The 27,429-nt window shown below is 38.7% G+C and overlaps 1 protein-coding gene across 6 annotated transcripts in view; it reads right to left on the reverse strand.

Annotated features, from left to right (window-relative positions):
* The window catches only part of WWP1 (WW domain containing E3 ubiquitin protein ligase 1), a 131,571-nt gene that overhangs the window by 8,968 nt on the left and 95,174 nt on the right, over nt 1-27,429 (reverse strand). For all 6 annotated transcript variants that reach the window (XM_061123831.1, XM_061123829.1, XM_061123830.1 and 3 more), the window contains 9 exons: nt 24,592-24,667; nt 24,413-24,484; nt 21,553-21,641; nt 17,064-17,223; nt 11,008-11,141; nt 10,778-10,918; nt 9,958-10,078; nt 2,464-2,568; nt 21-117 (listed from right to left, as the gene is read on the reverse strand). In XM_061123831.1, the coding sequence (XP_060979814.1) occupies nt 21-117; nt 2,464-2,568; nt 9,958-10,078; nt 10,778-10,918; nt 11,008-11,141; nt 17,064-17,223; nt 21,553-21,641; nt 24,413-24,484; nt 24,592-24,667 (995 nt within the window). The remainder of the gene's footprint in view (nt 1-20; nt 118-2,463; nt 2,569-9,957; nt 10,079-10,777; nt 10,919-11,007; nt 11,142-17,063; nt 17,224-21,552; nt 21,642-24,412; nt 24,485-24,591; nt 24,668-27,429) is intronic.

The following is a 27,429-nucleotide window of genomic DNA, read 5'->3' on the forward strand; positions in this document are numbered from 1 at the left end:
ACGGAGAAAACTGCACTTACCCATGAGCTCAGCAAATCCTCCTAGAGGTAAACGGCAGGTTCCAGTGACAAACTGCAGGAGTCGCATTCTCACTTCATTGTCTGTCTCCTTCACAAACTGCATAACAAAATCAAGTTTACTTTACGACCTGGTGGAAATTATTTGTACCAAGAAATCCATATGTATAATTCTCGTTCTAATTTCAAGTTAACTTACAACTCTTGTATTGATTTCGAAGCCCAACTGCCTATTTTTAGGAGGAAAATGAAAACAGAGGATGCGCCATGTGTTTTTTGCGTATTCGGCCCTAACGACAATGCTATGAGACAGGTACTATCATTAGCATCCCCACTATACATCTAAGAAGACGGAGGCCAGGCTTCCCTGGTGGCTCAGTGGTAAAGAACCCGCCTGCCGATGCAGGAGACACGGGTTTGATCCCTGATCTGGAAGATCCCAGGTGCCATGCAGCAACTAAGCCCGTGGGCCACAGATACTGAGCCTGTGCTCTAGATACCAGGAGCCACAACCTCTGAGCCCACAGGCCACGACTACAGAAGCCCTCGCGCCCCAGAGCCCCTGCTCCGCAACAGAGGGGACATCGCCATGGGAAGCCTGCGCACCACAGCTGGAGGGGAGCCCCTGCTCGCCGCAAGTCGAGAAAAGCCCGTGTGCAGCAAGAGACGCAGCACAATCAAAAATAGACAAGTAATCAGAAAAAAAGAAAATGGAGGCCTGGAGAGGTGAAAGAATTTGTCCTTCTCGAGCTGCTACTAAGTGGTGGAACTAACATTTGAACTCAGGTCTGACTGAACTCTAAAGCTCTGTTATCCTGACCTGAGCTGACTACCCTGCAAGCTACCGACGGTGAACAAATCCTTCTCAACCGCCACTCTCAGCAATTTGTGATATTGTCTGTCACTAAACACCACTTTCCCAACTGTGTTCTTCATACTTGAAAACCCATAGTATGCATTCTTCTAAATATGTATCTCTTCATGGATGATTTCTTTTCAAAGTGGACATAGACAGGTAATGTGAAATACTGTCTGAATTGCTCTGAGTGTCTTACAGCAGAAGGCAAGGAACTCAGGGCAGTGTGAGAGTAGAAACGTATCTTAGAAACAAAGAGACTAAACTTTAGGAACAATAAGACAAAACGTTGTGCTAAATATGAAAACTGTTTCTGCACAGAATTGTGCTGAGGTAACATGTTTCATCAAGACATAGAAATAGAGGTGAGCAGAGCTGGCATAAACCTCACCACTTTCCCCAGAACAAACCCCATGTGAGTGAGCGAGTGAGTGAAGTTGCTCAGTCGTGTCCGACTCTTTGCGACCCCATGGGCCATAGCCCGCCAAGCTCCTCTGTGCACGAGATTTTCCAGGCAAGAATACAGGAGTGGGTTGCCATTTCCTTCTCCAAGGAAATCCCGTTTAGAAAATACAACTATTCATTTGGATTTACATAACCCAGTGCTTAAGCTCCTCGGGTATACAGACAGAAATGCCCAAAGGGAGTGTCAGGGAACAAAAGGAACAAGGAAGTTGGTAAAGAGCCAAAAGGGAGGAGACAGACACCCGCACAGACTCAGTATGCGATGCAATTCTGATGTCTTAGGTTTGCAAACAGGGTTATTCCTGCTTTTCATTTACTTTTCACAATAGCTAACGCGTGCACAAGGGGTGGAACTCAGGCAGGAGGGCGCCGCGGGAAGAACAGCCGCAGGCACACCTCTGCCTCGGGCGGCTCCCTGCCCGGGCGCCCACCTCAGAGGCTGGACGCCTACACTAGCAGTCTATATAGATATTTCCCTTTAAGTCAAGTAATACATACAACTTCCTTTCAACCTTAATACTGTACTGAAAAACATTATTCTCCAATATTTTTGTTAATTTGCATTAAGAAAAAGAACGACAAAAAGGTATGCAATTACAGAACGGATATACCACAAATTATTCTCAGTTCCCCTGATGGACAGAGAGAGAGGGAGGGAGGGAGAGGAGGAGGGAGGGAAAGAGAGGGGGAGAGAAAAAGGAAAGGGAAGAAAAGTCATTCTTGAACATTATCCTCTAGAGTCTTCTAATTTGCTGGCATATTACTACCTTGAGAGGAATTAAGTATTTTCATTGACTTTCTCATTAAAAACATATTCCTCTTTTACTTCCAAAATTAAGCAGAATTTATAGACTACTTTCATACTACTAGAAAAAAATGTTATACCTAAAACCATTACCATTAAACTATTATTTAAAGATGGTCATTTGTTCTTTCATTTAGGAAATAAGAAACGGAAAATCCTTTAACAAGTATTTACACTATCCACTTTTAATTTAAAATTCAAAGACTAAATATCATGTCCAAAAGCAGTCTCAACCTTAAAAATGAACTGTTTTCAAATTACCACTTCATCAGAAAACATTTTCTTTCAGCAGTTAGATTCAAAAAGATAAAAGCAAATACCTGCCAAAACCAAATGATCTGCTTGCTGTTTCTGGTATAATGTCGATACACAGTGTTTCTCTGCCAATCTGTCAGGTCAACCTCCTGCATGCCACACAACATAACCTGGGAAACGAGCGCAGTATCAGGTCAGAGTCAAGATTTAGTGAAGAGAGTGACCACAGGACTGAGATCTGCTAATGCCCAGCGGTGCACATGCATAATTATGTCAATGCGATGTGTACATCAAATAATGATCATAGTAAAGCAAGTCTAACTAAATTGTGTGGCAATTTAACATGCAGAATTCTTTGGTTCTTATCTTATTCATGTTTACTGAACTTAAAAACATTCAAAAGTAACCATTCTTCGAGAGAAACATCGGCTATACAAAAATAATCACTTTTCTACACATATATCCCAAATCACATACATTACAAATAAGTTTTAAACATAAATTTCTGGTTCTTCTTCTTTTTCTTAATCTATGCTACTTTACCTACTTAAAATTAAAAATATACTAACCTCCTGTTATTCATCTATCCAGGCTTTGAGAATAAAATATTCTAGATATGTAAAATTTTCAAATAACTCTAGTTTATTATATATGGGATGAAAACTATTTTGGGCATAATAAACTGTACAATACTTTATTTCTCATATCAACTATGATCTATAATGTACACACAATAAAGCGTGCATATTTTAAGTACAGAGTTAGGTGCATTTTGACAGAAGTACATACATGTTAACCACCTCCATAATCAAGAGGTAGAATATTTGTTATGTCCCTTGTCGCAGTTAACCACCACCATCCTCATCCCTGGCCCCAGGTGATCGGTGGTTTCACCACAGACTAGACTTCCGAACACAGCAGACACACTACACTCATCCCTCTCTTTTCTGTTTTCTCTTCTCGCCAGTAGAATGTTTATGAGATTCATTCATGCTGTGCTGGGTACCAGTGGTTCTTTCACATTGCTGACAGGTCTTTCATTATGTAAACATACAACTTATTTATCCATTCTCTTGTTGATGGACATTTAGGTTACTTCAAATTTTCTATTTTGATGAATAAAACTGTGATGAACATTTATGGAGAAGTTCTTCTGTGAACATACATATATATTTCACTTCCACATGAGTAAACACCTACTAGTGGAACCGCTAGGACATAAGGCTGAGGCATGTTTAACAGTGATAATTCATTTAGTTTGAATCTGTATTTCCCCAATGATTAGAAAGCATCTCCCCCTGTTTATATGCCATCAATAGAGCTTCCTTAAAGAAGTGAGTCTTTGTCCACTTAAAAACTGTCTTTTTATTGAGTGACAGGTTTTTAATATAGTCTGGATATAACACCTTTGTCTCAAGAGTTTCTCTCAGCAGGTAGGTTGCCTTTTCATTTACTTGACAGCATCTTTTGAGGAGAAGTTTTTAATTTTGATGAAGTCCAACATCCTTTGTGATCTTCCTAAGACACTTCAGTCTAGACTAAGATTTTTCTACTATGCTATATTTTTAGTTTTCATATTTATGTTCATAATTTATTTCAAATTAATCTTTATAAGCTGACTTGGGGTCAAAATTAATTTTCTTCTATGTGAATATCAAGTTAATCCAGAATCATTTGTTTAAGACTTTTCCTCTTTCCCCATCAAAATATATTAGTACTTTTGATGAAAATAATGACAATATATATGTGGATCTATTCTGGATTCTAATTAAAGTGTTCCACTGACCTATTTGTCTATCCCCACACAAATATCACACTACCTTAATTACTATGGCTTATAAGAATTCTTGACATCAGGTAGTAAACATCCTGTAAGATTTGTCCTTTTTCAACAATGTTTTGGCTAATCTAGAACCCGTGCATTTTCTTGTAATTTTAGAACTAGCCCATCAATTTCTACAGAAAATTCTACCAGGATGTTGATTGGATTGTGTTGTTTGGAGAAAACTGATATTTACAATACTGAATCTTCCAATACATATCATGAAATATCTCTCCACTTATTAAAATTTTAATTTTTCTCAGCAATGCTTCCAGTTTTTAGGATAGAGTTCCTACATGCCCTTGGCTAAATTTGTTCATTTTTTTTTAATGCATTAGTAAACGAAACTTCAAAGTTTCAATTTATAAATGTTTGCTGCTAGCATGCAGAAGATACACAATTGATTTTTTAAATTACTGAGCTTGCACCCTACAGTGAATTATTAAAATTCATTATCATTTCTGGTTGTTTTTTGATAGGTCCCTTAGGATTTTCTAAGTTGACAATCATGTTATCATCTGTGAATAAAGGCAGTTTTACTTCTTTCCAAACTTTATGCTTTTTGCTTCTACTTCTGCCTTATTGATTGCACTGGCTTCGGAATATGGCACAATGTAGAACACAAGTGGTGAGAGTGGACATCATTGAGTTCCCAATCTCAGTGAGAAATATTCAAGATATCACTATCAGAATGATATTAGGATTTATCTTTTTTGCTTATGCCCTTTATCAAAATGAGAAGGCTGCCTTCTATTCCTAGTGTGATGAAGAGTTGTTATACAGAATGACTGTTTTATCTTCTTACAAATAGATTTTAACCTGTAAAAAGGGGCATGATTATGGATAACCTTTCTTTTGGATAATGGTGTAAATATTCTTTATTGTGGTATTATTCATGGTTAAAAGAGACAACGAATGGGAGTAGAAGAAACAAGAGAAAGACAAAACAAAACAAATTTTATTTCCTCACAGCTCTGTACTGTGAGCCAAAAGCAAATCAGTCTCCTTGTCTGTGTTAGAAAATTATCATGTAGCCAGACTATTTCACAAGGTGTCCTGTGAGAAGCCTGTAAGCGCTACCAAGGTGATATGCACCTATTAATATCTTTCTTTATCTGCCGCTTTAGTTTCCTGTCAGTTCTGATGTCAGGCTCTTGTCGTAACATCCCTCTCTCACTGAGTGGGCCCCTAACACAGCAGTTCTTAACCAAGGGTATGGAGTATTTTAGATGTATGCATTTTGAGGATGCAATATTGTTTCATTTTCTTCAGATTCTTAATAAAGTTGGTCATTTAAAAAATGATTAATACTACTCTAAAAAGTATCTTCCATTCTACCAATGCATTTCTGCTAATTTGTGTAAGCAAGCTGTTAGGAAAGAGACGTTAACTAACGTTTACAGAGTCTGCCTGTAATTCAGGCTCTGAGTCCTGATTTTCATGTACTTCCCATGTCAGAGTTTCTAGAAGGCTAATTCCTACATAGGAATATTACTGTATAAAATTTAAAATGCTAATTTTTTCATATGCACATTTTGATTACAGGACAAACTAAGTTTCTTAACAGAGGACACAGGATGGCTGAAGTTAAAATACTGTCCCCAAAAGGTGGCAGAGGGGAAATGCAAGCACTTTCCTAAACGGCCCTCCCTACGGTCTAATCTACATGGGGGAGACTTGGAGAATTCACAATAACTAATCGTCAAGGGACACATAAATCAAAGCCACAGTGAGCTACCACCTCATACTATTATTAATGGAATTGTTACTAATAAAAACAAAAACAGAAAATAACAAGTATAGACAAAGATGTGGAGAAGTTGGAAGCCTTACATACATTTGGTGGGAATGGAAAACGGTACAGTTGCTATGGAAAATGGTAGCGGTTCTTCAAGAAGTTAAATAGAGAATTACTATCTGATAGAGCAATACCACTCCTGAGTATATACTCAAAAGAACTGAAAGCAGGGTCTCAAAGAGTATTCTGTACACTCATGTTCATAGCAGCATTATTCACAATCACCAAAAGGTGGAATGAAGACAAAGATGCAGTGACTGATGAATGGATAAAGAAAATACACACATATATGTATTATGTATATCAGTTGTGACCTCTGTGATTTATCAGTTGACTCTTTGTGACCCCATGGACTGCAACACGCCAGGCTTCCCTTGTCCTCCACCATCTCCCAGAGCTTGCCCAAACTCATGTCCATTGAGTTGGTGATGCCATCCAACCATCTCATCCTCTGTCATCCCTTCTTCTCCTATCTTCAATCTTTCCCAGCATCAGGATCTTTCTAATGAGTCAGCTCTTCCAACCAGGTGGCCAAAGTACTGCAGTTTCAGCCTCAGCATCAGTCTTTCCAATGAACACCCAGGACTGATCTCCTTTTGGATGGACTGGTTGGATCTCCTTGCAGTCCAAGGGACTCTCAAGAGTCTTCTCCAACACCACAGTTCAAGAGCATCAATTCTTCGGTGCTCAACTTTCTTTATAGTCCAACTCTCACATCCATACATGACCACTGGAAAAACCATAGCTTTGACTAGACAGACCTTTGTTGGCAAAGTAATGACTCTTTTTAAAACGCTGTCTAAGTTGTCATAACTTTCCTTCCAAGGAGTGTCTTTTAATTTCATGGCTGCAGTCACCGTCTGCAGTGACTTTGGAGCCCAAGAAAATAAAGTCTGTTACTGTTTTCATTGTTTCCCAATCTATTTGCCATGAAGTGATGGGACTGGACGCCATGATCTTAGTTTTTTGAATGTTGAGTTTTAAGCCACCTTTTTCACTCTCCTCTTTCAGCTTCATCAAGAGGATCTTTAGTTTCTTTCAGCTTTCTACCCTAAGGGTGGTGTCATCTGCATATCTGAGGTTATTGATATTTCTCCTGATAACGTTGATCCCACTTGGCTTCATCCAGTCTGGCACTTCAGTGATGTACTCTGCATAAAAGTTAAATAAACAGGGTGACAATAGACAGCCTTGACATACTCCTTTCTCAATCTGGAACCAGTCCATTGTTCCATGTCTGACTCTAACTGTTGCTTCTTGATCTGCAAAGAAGCAATAGGTTTCTCAGGAGGTAGGTACGGTGGTCTGGTATTCCCATCTCTAAGAATTTTCCACAGTTGTGGACTACACAGTCAAAGACTTTACCCTAGTCAGTGAAGCAGAAGTAGATGTTTTTCTGGAACTCTCTTGATTTTTCAATGATCAAATGGGTGTTGGCAATTTGATCTCTGGTTCCTCTGCCTTTTCTAAATCCAGCTTGAACATCTGGAAGTTCACGGTTCATGTACTGTTGAAGCCTAGCTTGGAGACTTTTGAACATTACTTTGCTAGCATGTGAAATGAGTGTGCAGTAGTTTGAACATTCTTTGGCATTGACCTTCTTTGAGACTGGAATGAAAACTCAATCTCTTTTCCAGTCCTGTGGCCACAGCTGAGTCTTCCAATCCAATGGCATAGTGAGTGCAGCACTTTAACAGCATCATCTTTTAAGATTTGAAATAGCTCGGCTGGAATTCCATCACCTCCACTAGTTCTGTTGGTAGTGATGCTTCCTAAGGCCCACTTGACTTCACACCCCAAGATGTCTTGCTCTAAGTGAGTGATCACACCATCATGGTTATCTGGGTCATTAAAATCTTTTTTGTGTAGTTCTTCTGTGTATTCTTGTCACCTCTTCTAAATAATCTCTGCCTCTGTTAGGTCCATACTGTTTCTATCCCTTATCGTGCCCAACCTTGCATGAAATATTCCCTTCGTATCTCTAATTTTTTGAAGAGATCTCTAGTCTTTCCCATTCTATTATTTTCCTCTGTTTCTTTACATTGTTCACTTAGGAAGGCTTTCTCATCTCCCCTTGCTATTCTTTGGAAGTCTGCATTCAGATGCGTATATCTTTCCTTTTCTTCTTTGTCTTTCATTTCTCTTCTTTTCTCAACTATTTGTAAGGCCTCCTGAGACAATCATTTTGCCTATTTGCATTTCTTTTTCTTGGGGACAGTTTTGATCACTGCCTCCCGTACAATGTTATGAACTTCTGCCCATAGTTCTTCAGGCACTCTGCCTATCAGGTCTAATCCCTTGAGTCTATTTGTCACTTACACTGTATAACTGTAAGGGAATTGATTTAGGTCATACCTGAATGGTCTAGTGGTTTTCCCTAATTTCTTCAATTGAAGTCTGAATTTTGCAATAAGAAGTTTATGATCTAAGAGCCACAGAGTCAGCTCCTGGTCTTGTTTTTGCTGACTGTATAGAGCTTCTCCATCTTCAGCTGCAAAGAATATAATCAATTGGATTCCGGTATTGACCATCTGGTGATGTCCACGTGTAGAGTCTTCTCTTGTGTTGTTGGAAATAGGCTGCTGGCTATGACCAGTGCATTCTCTTGGCAAAAGTCTCTTAGGTTTTGCCCTGCTTCATTTTGTACTCCAAAGTCAAACCTGCCTATTCCTCCAGGTATCTCTTGACTTCCTACTTTTGCATTCCAGTCCCCTATGATGAAAAGGACATCTTTTTTTCAGTGTTAGTCCTAGAAGATCTTATAGGTCTTCACAGAACCTGTCAACTTCAGCTTCTTCGGCATTAGTGGTTGGGGCATAGACTTGAATTACTGTGATACTGAATCGTTTGCCTTGGAAACAAACAGAGACCAGTCTGTCGTTTTTGAGATTGCACCCAAGTCCTGCATTTTGGACTCTTTTGTTGACTATGATGGCTATTCCATTTCCTCTAAGGGATTCTTGCCCACAGTAGTAGATATAACGGTCATCTGAATTAAATTTGCCCAATCTGGTCCATTTTAGTTCACTGATTCCTTAAATGTTAATGTTCACTCTTGCCATCTCCTGTTTGATCACTTCCGATTTACCTTGAACCATGGACCTAACATTCCAGGTTCCTATGCAATATTGCTCTTTACAGCATCGGACTTTACTTTCACCACCAGACACATCCACAACTGGACGTTGCTTCTCCTGTGCTTCAGCCTCTTCATTCCATCTGGAGCTATTTCTCCACTCTTCTCCAGTAGCATACTGGGCACCTACTGACTGGGGAGTTCATTTTTCAGGGTCGCATGTCTTGTCTTTTCTTACTGTTTACTATATATATGTTGTTGTTGTTCAGTCACTCAGTTGTGTCTGCCTCTGCGATCCCAAGGTCTGCAGCCCATCAGGCTCCTCTGTCCATAGGATTCTCCAGCCAAGTATACTGGAGTGGGTTGCCATTTCCTCTTCCAGGATATATATGTTACTTACATATATATAGTAAATACTGAAAATATATACATATATGTTGTATATGTATACCTGTATATTGTATATATTCAGTATTAAAAAGCAAAAATTTTTTCACATGATACAATATGGATGAACCATGAAGACATTATGGTAACTGAAATAAGGCAGTCACAATAAGACAAATATTGTATGGTTTCCCCTACTTGAGTTCCCCCAATTATTAATAAGTTTGCACTCTTGAGGAGCCCTAAGAGTTGGCACTGATTGATGGTTTTGCGCTATGACAGCATCACATTTGGGAGAACTGAAGACCCTTACTCAGTGCTGGAATTTTATACCCCCTAAACATTTTGATGAATCAGAGCGGACTGAAGATGGTGCCATATGTTTTTAGAGCTTGCGGACATTCTATTATAGAAGCATAACAACAGACCCTCCTCCCATTAACTTTCCCTATAATAGCAAAATAAAAGATCCTAACCTCCAATTCTTTTTCATCAAAGTACTGCAGCCACTGAAGGGGAACAACCTCATTAAAGCCATCAAGGAAAGCTTTGGTCTGTTCTTGTACTCCTCGAGAAAAACGCCACTCAGTCATTAAACTGAAAATAAAGATGGTATTTAAAAAGATGGTACTTTCTATGTAAGGTAAAAGGCTTTAAAACACAGAGTACTTCTTAACCATCATTAAAAGAGAAAGTGAAGAAAATCAGTAAGCTGTATGGACCATAGAATTTAAGTGAGCACAGTTTCAAATCAGAAGTTGTGGTGAGCACTATTAAAAGAATGTCAAAAAGGGGAAGTGAAATGGAATAGGAATGAGTATTACAGTGCTAGTCAGGTGCGGCTCCAGAAGTGGTTTTGCTCCTATCTACAGAGTGCCTCCATCTCCTCATCTAGAAATGAAGAAGTGCATGGGCTTTGAAAAACCCTTCTTTAGCACCAATGTTCTCTGATTTTTGATTCAGACAAGGTAGGATGCAATACAGCAAATGGCAGTGGGAAAGTGGAGGTCATCATATACACTTTTTTTCAAGAATGTTAGTACTGTTGGGAAGAACTTAAATAAATGTATGTCAGAGGCAAGGGAAGTGGGATTTTTTTTAATTATATTTGAATTTTTGGGTGTTTTGCAACATGTTTTTAAATTAAGAGGAAGATTGAGTAGAGAAGGATCACTGAAAGAGGGAATGAATGTGGAACATGTCTCCAGAGGAGCAAACAAGGCATAAAGACAAGGGTATAGAGAGACAGTTCTAAGATGCTCTGGCAGTTGTAGAAAGTAGGGACAATCACCTTACCCAATATATTCATCTTTGTTCTCCTCTGTCACTAGGATATTGGAACCTCCCAACTTCAGGTCATGTGACGTAACCTTCCCCAAAATCTCCATGTCAACAGAAAAGTACATTTCTAAGCCACATTCTTCAATGTTGTTGTCTCTGGGTGATAGAGAGATACAACCACTAATTAACAAAATATGTAAAATTGGTTTCAAGAAAATACCTTATTGAAAGATAAATCTTCAAACCTTATCCAGATAAGGGAATTATAAAATTCAGTATCGATCGATTCCAAATCCTTAATAGTCAGTTTTTTACTTAGCATACGCTTGTAGAAGGGTAACGAGAAACCAGTATCAATAAACTTCCCATGAAAAAGAGCCTGCCAAGAAAAAAAATTTTTTTTTTAATTTACAAAGTAGCAATTTTCCTATTCAGGGCACAATGATAACAGAGGTATCATAAGGCTTTACAGGCAAAAAAGTACTTAATAATTAATCCGCATAAATCATGAAAACTAAAAGACTGAAATCATGAAAACTGAAAAATAAAATATTCTATAAAATGCTAAGTATGAAAAACAAATTTAGAGTGAAAACAGTATCTCTTTAACTGAGGTCAAACACTTAGCTATACGATGTTCTGTCAATAACTTTAAAAGAGGATGACAATGGAGCCTTATCAAACTCCCTCTTTTAAATATGTTTCATGAATTACATTAACCCTACTGGACACAGAAAAGAGGGCGTTCTGGGGCTCCCTGTGCACCTGGGAAGACCCCTCCCCAACTCCTCTCTTACCCCACAGTTGCCTGAGAGATCCTCAGGACTAACCCTGTCCTGCCTTCACAACAGCCAACGCAGAGAGCCCCAGACCTGCAGTACCTGGACTCTCACCACTATCCGCCTGGCTACTCTGAAACCCAATTCCATGACTCACATCTGACCTGACTTTCAAAACCATCCATGTTTTGTCCTCTTCAAGCTCATGGTCCATCATTAGCAAAATCCCCCACATTCTCAATTCATCCTTTGAAGATCCTTTCGCATCTTGTTCCAACAGAAATCTGGCGTTTTTCAGAGGACCCTGTTTCCCTTCAGACCCTCTCAGGGAGCTGGCTGTCTCTCTCCTGCCCCATCCCTGTGTCACCAAGTCTGTGAGTGGTTGTGCTGCTTCCCACCACTGATCTCACCTCCCTCCCCTGCTCCGGCCTGCAAGACCACGCCAGCCCTCTACATTCACGGCTTACCACCCCCTACTTCCTTACTGCAGTCATCCTTAGACCTTCTGGTTTCCCACCTTTACTCATCCAATCCCACGCTTTTTCAACACGACCGTCATCATTTTTAAGATTTCACGACCTACGCTGATGATTCTTTTACTAAGCTGGCACGTTTTAATCCTTTCTGTGATCTTAGTCTTTAACTTAGTTAAATGTTCTCAACACCATGCCCTCGACACTGTTATTAGCACTGACTGCAATTCCTTCATAAATTGAATTCCAAAGCGCTCCTGACATTCCAGCTCACCACCTTCAGCAGGAAGCACCAGCTAGTTTTGACCCCATTGGGATCTAAAATAATCCAGGGAACTTGTTAGCTTGTCCCTGTCGCTCAACCCCCTTATGAAGTTATTCCTCCCCTTACTCAGTTTATCTTGAAAATTTTGGCCACACCACGTGGCATGTGGGATCTTAGTTCCCCAATCAGGGATGGCACCTATACTCTCTACAGTGGAAAGCTCAGAGTCTTAACTCCTCGACCACCAGGGAATCCTCCCCTTACTCGGTTTAGATTCAATCGTCAGTCATTAAAATTACTCCCTTGGACCTTCAGAGCACAATCACCTTAACCACCTGCCCACCTCTCCTGTGTACCTTCAAACCTTATCTTCTCACTGTGCTAACGAGCACGCTCTCCATCTCACCGAGGAAGCAGCGAGGAAGCCACCACGAGAGAACTTCTGTGGTTCCCCCACACCTGCTCACTAGTATTAGGTTTGTGCAAAACTAACTCCGGTTTTTGCATTTTGAAATTTGCCATTTGACGTCGGAATACATTCTAAATAAATGTAGTTGTATTATACATCCTTTTAATCCACATTTCTCGCTTTATAGTTTTCTTTTTTGCTAATGACTATTACTTGCTGTTTATTGTATACTTATTTTAGACTGTAGACATCATGCTAGACAAAAAGCAAATTGAGTGATTTTTTTTTTTTTAATTCGAGTTCAAAATGGGTTGTAAAGCAGTGCAGACAACTCACAGAGACAATGCACTTTGGCCCAGGAACTGCTAACAAACGTACAGCACAGTGGTTGTTCAAGAAGTTTTACAAAGGAGACGACAGCCTTGAAGTTGAGAAACGCAGTGGCTGGCGATCACAAGTTGACAATGACCAGTTGAGAAGATCATCAGACAATCCTCTTACTACATGAGAAGCTGCTGAAGAACTCAAAGCTGATCATTCTACAGTTGTTTGGCATTTGAAGCAAATGAGAAAGGTAAAAAAGCTCAGTAAGTGGGTGTCTCATAAGCTGACAGAAAATGTAAAAAGTCTTCAGTTTGAAGTGTCTTCTCTTGCTTTGTGCGATAACAGTGAGCCATTTCTCAACCAGAGGGCGACGTGTGAGGAAAAGTGGACTTTATATGACAACTGGTGACGACCGGCTCGGTGGCTGGGCTGCAAAGAAGCTCCGAAGCACTTCCCACAGCCAAACTTGCAGAAAGAGGCACTGGTCACTGTTTGGTGGTCTGCTGCCAGCCCGATGTACTACGGCTTTCGGAATCCCTGCAAAACCATTACAGCTGAGAGGTCTGCTCAACGAATCGATGAGATGCACTGAAAACTGAAATGCCTGCAGCCAACACTGGTCAACAGAAAAGGGCTCACTTGCCCATGACAACGTCCAATAACATCTGACTGCACGTTGCACAGCCAATGCTTCAAAAGTTGAACAAACTGGGCCATGGAGTTTTGCCTCATCCACCATATTCACCTGACCTCTCACCAACCGACCACCACTTCTTCAAGCATCTCTACAGTTTTTTGCAGAGAGAACGCTTCCACAACCAGCAGGAGGCAGAAGATGCTTTCCAACAGCTCATGGAATTCCAAAGCATGGATTTTTATGCTACAGGAATAAGCAAACTTATTTCTCACTGGCAAAAATGTGTTGACTGTAATGGTTTCTATTCTGATTAATAAAGATATGTTTAAGTCTAGTTATAATGAATTAAAATTTACTGTCTGAAACCGTAATTACGTTTGCACAAACCTAACAGCATCTGAATCTATATACTCCTACTGTGGAGAAGTCGTGACTTCTCTGTGCACTGGACACACCTCTCCCTTGCTCTCCTATTCAAGGCCACAGCTCCCATATCCCCTCTCTCTGACCTCATCAAATTCCTTCTTCTCTTGCTGATCATCGGCAGCACATAAACGTTCTATTCCCCTCCCATTCCTGGTGCCATACATACTTCATGGTACCGCCCGATCTCCTGTTAATCCTTCACAGCAAGTTTCTTTAAGAGACTTTGTGTGTGTGCACTTAGTCGCTCAGTCGTGTCCGACTCTTTGTGACCCCATGGACTGTAGCCCACCAGGCTCCTCTGTCCATAAGATTCCCTAGGCAAGAATCCTGGAGTGGGTTGCCACTGCCTTCCTCCAGGGGATCTTCCCAACCCAGGGATCGAACCCAGGTCTCCCACCTTGCAGGCGGCTTCTTTACCAGCTGAGCCACCAGGAATGCCCTTTAAAGAGATTCATCAGTTCAGTCACTCAGTCGTGTCCGACTCTTTGCGACCACATGAACCGCAGCACGCCAGGCCTCCCTGTCCATCACCAACTGCCGGAGTTTACCCAAACTCATGTCTATTGAGTCAGCGATGCCATCCAACCATCTTATCCTCTGTCATCCCCTTTTCCTCCTGCCCCCAATCTTTCTCAGCATCAGGGTCTTTTCAAATGAGTCAGCTCTTTACATCAGGTGGCCAAAGTATTGGAGTTTCAGCTTCAACGTCAGTCCTTCCAATGAACACCCAGGACTGATCTCTTCTAGGATGGACTGGTTGGATCTCCTTGCAGTCCTAGGGACTCTCAAGAGTCTTCTCCAACACCACAGTTCAAAAGCATCAATTCTTTGGCGCTCAGCTTTCTTCACAGTCCATCTCTCACATCTATACATGACCACTAGGAAAACCATAGCCTTGACTAGACGGACCTTTGTTGGCAAAGTAATGTCTCTGATTTTTAATATGCTATCTAGGTTGGTCATAACTTTCCTTCCAAGGAGCAAGCATCTTTTAATTTCATGGCTGCAATCACCATCCACAGTTATTTGGGAACCCAGAAAAATAAAGTCAACCACTGTTTCCACTGTTTCCCCATCTATTTGCCATGAAGTGATGGGACCAAATGCCATGATCTTAGTTTTCTGAATGTTGAGCTTTAAGCCAACTTTTTCACTCTCCTCTTTCACTTTCATCAAGAGACTCTTTAGTTCTTCTTCACTTTTTGCCATAAAGGTGGGGTCATCTGCATAGCTGAGGTTATTGATATTTCTCCTGGCAATCTTGATTCCAGCTTGTGCTTCTTCCAGCTCAGAGTTTCTCATGATGTACTCTGCATATAAGTTAAATAAGCCGGGTGACAATATACAGGCTTAACGTACTCCTTTTCCTATTTAAGAGGTTAGTTTATATTTACTGTCCCCATTTCTCCTTCCATTCTCTCTTGAGGTTCCTCCCATCCACCTTTCCTCCCCACTGCACATGAATATCGTTCACCTGGACCTCATCTTGATCAGCCAGCAGCATTCGACACAGCTGATCACTTCTTATTTCTTGAAACACACTTCCTGCTTCCTTGGTCTGGAAACCATTTGTATTTGATTCTTCTATCTCCTCCTCTGCCTAGGCTCTTTTGCCGGTTCCTTCTTATCTCCCCAACTTGTAAGCGTCCTTAAACAGCTTTCCTGTCCACACTGATCCTTTAAATGGTTACATGGTCTTACTGAGACAGGCCCGCATTGCCAGACTTGTGTATCCAACTATCTATTCTACATCTTCACTTGAAAATCGGCAGGAATCTTAAACCAAATCCCAATTCTGGAGTCCCTTCCCAAATTTCCTCTTTGCAACAACCCTGCCATCCTGGGAAATGGCAGCTGCAACCGGACACACAGACCTTACAGTTTGGTGCAACACCTGACTCGCACATCTTGCATCTAAATGGACAGAAGACCTGACTGCCTCTGCGTACAGATACATCCAGAACGCACAGCACCCTCACCACGTCCACAGCTGCAGCCCTCGAGGCCGCGCTTGAGCACTCAAGCGCCATCTCTCAGCTGAGCTATTTCGAGTGGTCTTCCTGCTTTCCTTTGCCCTCAATTACAGTCTCTTCCTACAAGGCAGAAAACTGAGCTTAATCAAACCCATGGTCCTATTATGTTCCTTAGACCACACCACTCCCGGCTCAAAGCCCTTAGCTGAATTTCTGAATGATCCCACAAACTGCCTATGTCTCATCTCCTACCACATTCCCTCTATGCACCAGCTATGACATTTTCATTCAAAAACGTACTTCCACCCAAGATCTTTTTTTTTTCAAGTTGTTCCCTGTGCCTTGGAAGTTGTTCTCCAAAATATCTGCATGATTCAATCCCTTGCTTTCTTATTTCTGTTCAAGTGTTACCCATTAGAGAGGCCTCCTCTACTCATGTTAAATAACAGAGCAACACTTCCTTTCCCTCAGTATGTATTTATTATTTGACTCCCTCTAACAATACTTATATCCCTAAGAACAAGGACTGTGTCTTATCATGGTTTCATCCCATTCATACTATGATGCCATAGCAGGCAATGTATATTTGCTGAATGAATGGATAGATAATAAAGTGCAAATAAATACATAAACACAAACACTTCTCAAGAAGTTTATAGTCCCACAAGACCTTCTGCAAAGCTACGAAAATTCAAAAAATATCAATCAAGTTCAATGATTATACAACTCGGATTTTCCTCTTATTAAAAAGTGGTCATACTACAATTAGGCTTAAATGAAAGGACTTCTAAAGATCAACTGGCTGTATCAATAATCCTTATATTCACAATCTTGATTTCACACAGCAACTTATTTTGATACTCTCTAGGCAAACTTCCTTGGTAACCAAATCTGTGACTACATATAACCAAGGATGATATGTATTCCTTTAAAAAAAAAATCTTCTCTAAAATACTTTTGGAATAAGCAAAATTCAAATAAATAAATAAATAGGTAATGGAAAGTCAAGACTCACCATAGCAATAAAGCGACCAATGAAACAAAAGTATGAAAGATGGTCTGGATTAATAGTTGATGCTGGATTTATCTGTAGACAGTAGTTGTTCTTGCCAGCATACTCAAATAAGCAATACATGGGGTTCAAAACTTCATGTGAAAGCAAGAAAAACCATTCTCTAAAAGAAGATAAGTCAATATTATTTTTAGCAACCATGCATAAATTTAAAAACAGACCTTAAATAAATTCATACATAACATCACACCTCTACTCAACAGCCTTTAACAACTCTACTGTCCAATTCCTAAGTTGTCCATTCTAAATTACCTGCCAGTTCCTGCACTGCCAAACTATAAACTAGGTGTTTCTCACATATTGTGTGCTTCTTCCTATGCCATATTTTTTTGTGTATGAATCCTGAACTTCAACTCAGCCTGTGGGGATCTCACTTTCAAGTTCAGCTGACATCTACTTCAGCAATTTTTGGAAGCATTTTTCAGTGTATTTCAGTGTCTCAGTCACTTAATACTCTGTGGTAACAATCCCACAATATTATTCACTTTTCTGTACTTGACTGGCCCACATGACCACTATATCCAGCAGACTGTAAGCAACTCAAAAACGAAAGCCAGGTCTCTATTTTGTGTACCTTTAACTCTTACAGGCACTCGACAACCTATATACACTAGATTTATAAGGAAGATTTATTTTATTTATTTATGGCTGTGCTAGGTCTTCATTGCCACGTGCAGGCCTTCTCCAACTGTGGTGACTGGGCTACTCTTGATTGTGGTGCCCGGCTTCTCACTGGAGTAGCTTCCCTTATTGCAGAGCAGGGCTCTAGGGCACGCGGGCGTCAGGAGCTGTGCTCCGGGCTCTAGAGCGCAGGCTCAGTAGCTGTGGCACATGGGCTAGCTGTCTTGCAGCACGTGGGATCTTCCCAGACCAGGGATCGAAATCATGTCCCCTGCACGGGCAGGTGGATTCTTTATCACTGAGCCACCAGGGAAGCCCTGAGCAATAGGCTTTAGTGAATATTTGCTGGTGATACTGAGATAACACAGCAATGCCACTATGGAACAGTTTTAACTGTTTTTTTTTTGGGCAATGGATTAAAAATGGAACTATAATTTTAAAAGGTGAAATCTTTAAATGGGATAGGCATTATCTAACTTATTACCATGTAATTTGTCTCATTTTAAAAAGTCCAATACAGAAAACCTGACTAGGTAAAAGATTAATAATTTCTATTACAAAATAAACTCAATATGCAAAGACTGTCTTCCATAGCCATTTCTTCTAATACAGGGTTCGAAACTCAAATACCTACAGATGTTAGTGAGTACAACAGGCTTCCTTCTCTGCATGGGCTCACAGCCTTCTACTCAGTCACAAACCCCCACTCCTCACTGTATCCTGGATAAAAGTCAGCACTGGTCTAGGAAGAATTACTTCTAGGAATATAACTATAGTCCTTAGACAACTTGGCTATGGTGGGCAGGAAGTGAAACAGAATGTATGACACCCAACAGGGAAATCAGCTACTCTGATTCAGTCCATTGATGCCGTGTGAGAAGGTGTGGCAATTGTTTTTAAAGAAAGGCCAGAAATCTTGATTTGTAACAGTAATCTAGTGATTTCTTTAATGTTGTCAAATAATACAAAAAAATTTAAAATCACAATGGGGGTCATCACTATGCAAGCTAGATCTGGCCTGGCAGCCTGTTCAGAAATAATTTTCTGAAACTTTAAAAATATAATCTTGGAAACTTAATGAAGGGTAGAGAAGGGAGTCTAAATCAACTGAGAAATGTTAAAACCAATTTATAAAACAAAATTCAGTCCCCAAACAGTAGCTGAACCAAGCTGACTTCCCACTATGATGAGGCTGAAGTAACATATGTCCCCAGGAAGAGAACTGAACAGATCTAGTGGGCTGCTGTCTATGGGGTCACACAGAGTCAGACATGATTGAAGTGACTTAGCAGCAGCAGCAGCAGCAGCAGTGAGAATGTGTTTAGACACAAAAAGTAGAAATAAAACTCCCAGATGTTGCAGATGACTTTCAGCAAACAGCCCAGAGAAAACTGTTGGGTACACTGAAAAAAAGGATGACTACAATGTGGCATCTAATCTATACTCTAATAGTAGGAAAAAAGAAGAAAAAATTCTAAGTAACAAGAGGTAGAAGAGTTCCCTTTAACATATTCTTCTATATACTCTCAAATAAATTAAAGAGTTACAAGAGGTTGAAAAAAAATTAATAGACAAGGAATGAGTTAGCAGAGCCTAGAGAGGAAAACAGTAAAACCACCAACAATGAAAAGTCACATTAGAAGCAGCAAAACACGGGGCAGTACTGCAAACAGAGACGCAAGGACAGGTCTGAGAAAAATCAGAACAGAATGAAAAAGCACAAAGATGAAAGTGACCTGAGAAGAGATGACAGACATGTAAGACTGAGAGAGGAGAGTCCACATACCCATGACTGATGTTCCTGAAGAAAAACGGAACAAATGGAACAGAAAAAATATTCAAAGACCTAATAGAAGAAAATTTCCCTTAAATTAAGGAAGATCTTAATAAGCTCCAAAAAAAGATATAAAACAATCAACAATGAAATTAATGAACTTCAAAGAAAGACCTGCGTGGGTACCCAGAGGAGAAAAGCTTCCTACAAGGGGCTGGCCTCCTACTTGATAGAGTTTACATTCAATTAGAAGACAGTGAAGCAACGTCTACCGAGTACTGGAGAAACAAGTGTGTGAGAAATCTGGATCTAGTGAAGTTCTTGTTTAAATACAAAAGCAGCAAAAGACATATTCTCAAACATGTAAAACTAGAGGGCTATATCACCCTTGTGAACTGATTAAACCAAAACCAATACATGAATCAAAATAAACAATTTGGGAATAAGAAAAACATGGTGTGCAGTAACTAATTATGTACATTATATGCATTAAAACCATCAAAACATAAAACAAAACCCAAACAGTTGAGGTATAAAATGGTTAAGAATGTGAATATTATAAAGTCAGACACTGTAAAAATAATACCATATTTCATTTCTAAGATGTGCCTTTTTAATGTCTGAACATTTTTGAAATTGAGACAAATCACAATAGATGTGATATGAATATCCACAGTTATAGGCAATTTTCTCTTCTGAAAAAACTTAAATATTTTAGATGAGAAAATACATTAACACAACCAGTTCTGATAACTCCACCAGTTCTAGTTTTCTACCTCTTTTTAAGTCAGCTGTACTAAAATTGTGATTATGTAATTCTGAACACCCATGAAGTATGAGTTCAAAAAGAGAGCTGTTTCTAAGAAAAGCAAACTTAATTCTTTAATGAAAATGCTTTGACTAAAAAATGAACTGCTATCAAATTAGGTCTGGGCAAAGCAATTGAGGAAAAAAAATTAAATAAAAAGGATCTGCTGTTCTTATTGCTTCATAAGTGTCTGTTAAAAAAATATTTAGTAAATGTGGAAAACTATTTAGTCAAAAGGACTCAGACTGGATTAAAAACACAAACATCAAACCAACACAAACTGTTATAACAGCAAAAAATAAGAAACAACCTTATTCATGCTGATTCATCAACTATGCTATGTTCAAACAATGGAAGAGTATGCAACCATGAGTATAAGGTCTATACGTGATATGGAAAGATATCCATGATATACAAAATAACAAAATCAAGCTGCTATATTTTGCAAATTGTATGATCAATTCTGTTTTAAAAAAATCAGCAAATATGTATGATATCACACATATATTCAAATTTATATACAGTTGACCCTTGAACAACATGCTTTTGAACTCTCCAAGTCCCCTTATACGTGAATTTTTTTTCAATATAGTACCTGTATTTTCATTTTACAAATATCTTAAAATCAATTAAGTACAGCAAAAGTCAATCAGAGATCAGTGTGTGGAATTGAAAGAACTAGGGATTTGAATCCAGATTTTATCCAAACTGCTTTAGCTTCCTGTCCTTTGGTAAGTCATTTATCAATGTTTTGTGTTAATGGAAGTAAAGTTGATTTACAATATTGTGTTAGTTTTAAGGCATATAGTAAAGTGTTTCAGCTAAATTTTTTCAGATTATATTCCATTATAGGTTTGTACATGATACTGAATATAATTCTGTGCTATATAGTAAATCCTTGTAGCTTATCTATTTTATGTATAGTAGCTTGCATTGATTAATTCCATACTCTTTTGTTTTTGAAACAGAAGTAGCAGTATGCAGATTTTTGACAACACACGGTTCAGCGCCCCTAACCCCCATGTTTTCAAGGGTCAACTGAATATGCAGAGAAAATGTACAGGATAAGCAACATAATAATAATAATGGTTACTGCTAGGTTTACATGAATATTTCAATTTTTGTTTTTAAAAATAATTCTAGATTGCTATTGAAAAAATGTATCTTTTCAAGAATATATCTACAATGGAGATACACTTATTTCAAAGCAGATATATCTTTTATTTTACCTTGCTAGGCCACCATAATCAAGTCCTTCTTCTCCTCTAAATATTACATATAATCGCCTCCTCAAGTCATAGGGTTTTAATGCCATAATCTAATTAAAAACAAAAACATGGATGCTTAAACATCATATGTAACACAAGTTTCTTCCAAAACAGTTTTATTTAAATTTCATCTGTGTTTTCAAAATCACACATTTCGTTATCTTAAAAAACAATGCTCTTAATTCAAAGAGATCAACTGGTTAATTCCACAAACTAGAAAAGATGCATCTTAGTCTACTAAGCTTTCTCTGATTAACTTTCATAAATCTCTTTCCCCTCTTCTGGTATTAAATGGTAGTTCTACTTTGTGTTAGTAGCAAGAGAGGAACAGCTTGAAAGAGAATGTTTTTCAGGTTAGAAAATATTTCCATCTCTGTCACTCTCCAAATTTTACCAAAATCTTATAAAAGGTGACCTGAAAATTTTTTTGACGAGGAACACTTAATGAAAAGTAGAATTTATTGCTTATACCACACATTCCATTTCTCAGTAGGAAAGGAACTGAGCTATCGTGAAGAATTATTTATAAGATGATGAATTTTAGCATAAAAAGGTTTATCTTAAAACTATATCTATACTAGATTTTTTATAAGCCTTAGAGGCTCACACTAAGGTTACCAGTAAATAAGCTTTACTTCCAGATAAAAGGGAACTACTTCCCAGAGCCAAGACTGGTCTGGTTGAGGCGACAGCTCACCAGCAGGCCTCCACTTTACAGCGAGTCAGGGGCTCACAGAGCACGATTCTCCCCAAGCCAGAGGACAAAGCCAAGTAAAATCTACCAAGAATTCAGATGTGTATGTATTAAAACAAAGTTTACACAAAGCTTGGAACAAAATAAAAACTTATTAATTCAAAGAGAAAAAGTTTTGATGATAATAGCTATATTAAGTAACTTGTCCAAACTGCAACAAGTGACTAAACTGAGGCTAGGATTTGAACATCACTGACTTAAGAACTGTTACTCCATTTTGGCTTCTATACATGCAAGTCGCTATGTACCTGAACACGGAGAATTTTAATTCATCACTGTAATACTTTGGGACAGGACTGAGAAGAAAAATTCTCAACCTCGTCAGAAAAAAAGAACTGACAATATTTTGGTTTTTCATCTCTATTGTACAGATAATTCAGCAAAGGTATTACATTCATTGGTTCATGCCACCAAATGTTTATTAATACCTGCTTATGTGCAAAGCACTGTTTCTAGGTACTGTGCAAAGCAGCAGTAAACAAAACAGCTGTGACCTCCTGGAGTTTCACCCTGGTGAGGGAGACAGAGTGTGTTAGGTGGTGGGAATGGTTTAGTCGCTCAGTTGTGTCCAGCCCTGTGACTCTGGGGACTGAAGCACGCCAGGCTCCATGGGGTTCTCCAGGCAAGACTACTGGAGTGGGCTGCCAGCTCCTCCTCCACAGGTGGTGAGAAGTGTCACAAACGAGAATGAAGCGCCGTGACCGGCTGCAATGGGACTGTGAGGGGGTGAGCAGAGGACCGCCATCTCAAATGAGTGCTCGCACAAGGTCTGAGGTCATGACGCTGAACAGAGACCAGGAGGAAGTGAGAACTAACACTCGGGTGTGAAGGAAATATTTAAATGGAATACAGTGCCTACACCAATCTAACTTTAATTTAGTCTCATATCACGACTTTATTTTGAGTTAATAAAGTCTTAATAAAAAAGTAAATAGGTGTCAAAATAAGTCAACTTGTTCCAGAGCTCGTTATGCTTTATTTTAGTAATCTAATTCATGGTAGAATGGTTTTGTTTCTCAGCCTAGGTACCTGTGCCTGTAAAAATGGGAGATAATGACAGGAGCTACCTCAAAGGGATTTTGTGATGAATTAAATGAAATGATAAATGGAAGGTGCCAGTGCTAAGCATATGACAATCACTTGATACATGATGGATTTTATTATTATAAGGGACACTCAGTAAGTGGTAGTCATTGTCACAGTTGTGTTCTAAATGGCTGAAAATTTCTAAACCTTAACTCCCTTTAGATATAACGAATACAACAACTCAAGTTGTATGATTTCCCTCAGTATCCAAAATGAGTTGGTTCTAGGACAGCTCCACACATACCAAAATATGGGGGTGCTCAACTTATGTGCATCTTTCCATATAATTTTAAATCATTTCTAAATTACTTATATACTTAATACAATATAAATACCACATACACACAAGCATACCTCAGAGATATTATAGGTTTGGTTCCAGAGTACCGCAATAAAGAGAATATCACAATAAATCAAGTTACACTAATTTTCTGGTTTCCCAATGCATATAAAAGTCATGTTTACATTGTACTATAGTCTATTAAGGGGGCAACAGCATTATGTCTAAAAAGACAATGTACAGACCTTAATTTAAAAAATACTCTATTGTTAAAAAATAAATGCTAACCATGATGTCAGCAGTTGAATCTTTTTAGAACAGAAAATCAAACGTAACGGCTCAGAGATCGCCTTAACAAATTAATAATAATGAAAAGTTTGGAGCATGTCAGGAATGATGAAAATGTGACACAGGGACACTCCCAAGTGAGCACATGCTGCTGGAAAAACGGTGCTGTGAGACCCGCCCAACACAAGACTGCCACAAACCTTTCATCGGCAAAGTAAAATAAAGCAAGGCACAATAAAACAATCTACTGGCTGCAGCAAATTCAAATTTCGCCTTTTGAAACTTTCTGTAAATCTCCCTCCACCCCACTGCAGAATATTTTCTATTCACAGTTGGTTGAATCCATGGATGCTATTATATCTGTGTATACAGAGGGCTGACTGTTCAATTTTATTCTGGTACATCTTTCTTACCTGTTGGAAGGAATCTTCGAACAATGTCTGCCGGGACACATTGATCTTTACATGACTGGGTAGGGCATTAGACTGAAAACAAAAATAATATTGTGATGTCATGTTAGTTACAGTACGTGTGCCCTGTAACAAGAAAACTAAATGATTACGAACAGAAGGTTTATTTACCACTGCAGTACCTGGCACAAGTAACGGAAGTGAGCAAGTTTCCACCTGAAGCTGCGTTCATAGGCAATCTGTGGACCACCTTTAGTTCTAAAGAAAAACAAAAACAAACCACATATTAATAAATAATAAAGCTGGATGTTCACTATTCAGTATGAAACTGGAGTGTACCAGTGTCCTACAAATGACAGGCAAGTTACTCTGTAACACCTGCTGGGAGAGAAGCAAAGGTAATATTTAGGGGGCCAACAGGGAGCAATGAGGACACACGATATATACACACAAAGACAGAGTTGATGTGCATGGGCGGATATTTTGCAAGGAAGTTAGTTAATGTGCTTAAAGGATACAATAAACAAAGAAGCTAGTTAATGTGCTAAAAACATATAATAACAAACAAAAGAATTGTATATAAGCAAAAACATCTTTTGGGAAAAAATGAAAGCATTTATAGAAAAACAAAAACCAGATTTGTCATTAGCATAACAAACTAAAGGGTAATAGTAAAAAATATTTTTAAGAGGAGATAATTCCCACATAACAGAGTGAAGAAGCAGGAACAAAATTCAATATGTAACTCCAAATAAATAAAAAATGTACAAAACAGTGAAAATATGTGATAGAATTTAAATATATATGTATATTATACATTGTTATAGTTAGCATAATGGGAAAAGTTTCCTCATATCTGGAAAACAAATATTAAAAGCCAGTAGTATTTCAGACAAAAAAAACCATAAAACATAAATCATATTGTTCTTTCAGTCCCATGTAATTATTCTTGTTGGTCTTGATCTCTTGTTAGCAGTTTATGAAGCCATCTGGTTTTCCATTAGAATTCTGTAATTTCTTATTCAGTTAAGTGGTATGATTTAAAAGTTATTAGAAACCTATATTTGTAAAAAAGTCCTCTCTATGAATCTTTTGGAAGATCTTCATGTTTGTAAAAGCATCAGAGTAATATAAATGTCAGAGAATTGAAACAGCATGATTAAAGAACCAACTGCAATGCAACTGACAAAGAAATCTGGCTATTTATGCAACATATAACATCTTAAGATAATAACTAAAATTATGATACAACACTATTCCAGGATATACCCAATTTGAGGAATGTCATATAATTTCTAGAACATTTACATTAATTAACATTTAGCTGTAGAATCTAAGAAGTTTTATCACTACATTTGACAGTGCTTCCCATGTAGTACAACATACCAAATAAGCCTAATTATCAATACTTTAATCTCTCTTTGAAGAGAACTTATGTAAGCATCTAAAATTTAGCTAGAGATGAGAAAAGAATCCCTTTAGCACATTAAAGTTATCTTTCTTTGTGGGGGAGGGGTGTGGAAAAGGCAAAGATACTTTTGCCTGGCAAAAAATGAAAAAAAATTTTTTAATTAAAATTAAAAAATAATAAACTAAAATAGGCAACAAAGACCTACCATATATATAGCACAGGGAACTTTACTCAATACTCTGTAATAGCCTATATGGGAAAAGAATCTGAAAAAGAACAGATATATTGTATGTATGCATGTCAGGAAGCAACAGTTAGAACTGGACATGGAACAACAGACTGGTTCCAAATAGGAAAAGGAGTACATCAAGGCTGTTTATTGTCAGCCTGCTTATTGAACTTAAATGCAGAGTACATCATGAGAAATGCTGAGCTGGACAAAGCACAAGCTGGAATCAAGATTGCCAGGAGAACTATCAGTAACCTGAGATATGCAGATGACACCACCCTTATGGCAGAAGTGAAGAGGAACTAAAGAGCCTCTTGATGAAAGTGAAAGAGGAGAGTGAAAAAGTTGGCTTAAAGATCAACATTCAGAAAACTAAGATCATGGCATTTGGTCCCATCACTTCATGGCAAATAGATGGGGAACCAGTGGCAGACTTCATTTTTGGGGGTTCTAAAATCACTGTAGATGATGATTATAGCCATGAAATTAAACGATGCTTACTCCTTGGAAGAAAAGTTATCACCAATGTAGACAGCATATTACAAAGCAGAGACATTACTTTGCCAACAAAGGTCCGTCTAGTCAAGGCTATGGTTTTTCCAGTAGTCATGTATGGATGTGAGACTTGGACCATAAAGAAAGCTGAGCGCCGAAAAATTGATGCTTTTGAACTGTGGTGTTGGAGAAGACTCTTGAGAGTCCCTTGGACTGCAAGGAGATCCAATCAATCCATCCTAAAGGAGATCAGTCCTGAATATTCATTGGAAGGACTGATATTAAAACTGAAACTCCAATACTTTGGCCACCTTATGTGAAGAACTGACTCATTGGAAAAGACCCTGATGCTGAGAAAGATTGAAGGCGGGAGAAGGCGATGACAGAAGATGAGACGGTTAGATGGCATCACCAACTCAATGGACATGAGTTTGAGTAAACTCCAGGAGTTAGTGGTAAGACAGGGAGGCCTGGCATGCTGCAGTCCATGGGGTCGCAAAGGGTCAGACATGACTTTTGAGCGACTGACTTGACCTGATGCATGCACGTGTGCTCAGCTGTGTCCGACTCTGCAGCCCCATGGACTGTAGCTCGCCAGGCTTCTCTGTCCACGGGATTTCCCAGGCAAGAATACTGGAGTGGATATGTGTAACTAAATCACCCTGCTATATACCTGAAACTAACACAATATTGTAGATAAATATACTCCAACATAAAATGAAATTTTTTAAAAATTTAAAAGATATTAAAAAGAATTTACAGATTTTTCAAATAACCCAGCACTTCTAATAGAGTGTTGCAGGTGAAAAAAAAATATGTTTCAAAGGCTTATTTCTCACTAACATAATGAGATTTACATTTTTATTAGAAAACATAAACTGACAC

The sequence above is a fragment of the Dama dama genome, chromosome 21, assembly GCF_033118175.1.
Source record: "Dama dama isolate Ldn47 chromosome 21, ASM3311817v1, whole genome shotgun sequence".
Classification (NCBI taxonomy): Eukaryota; Metazoa; Chordata; class Mammalia; order Artiodactyla; family Cervidae; genus Dama; species Dama dama.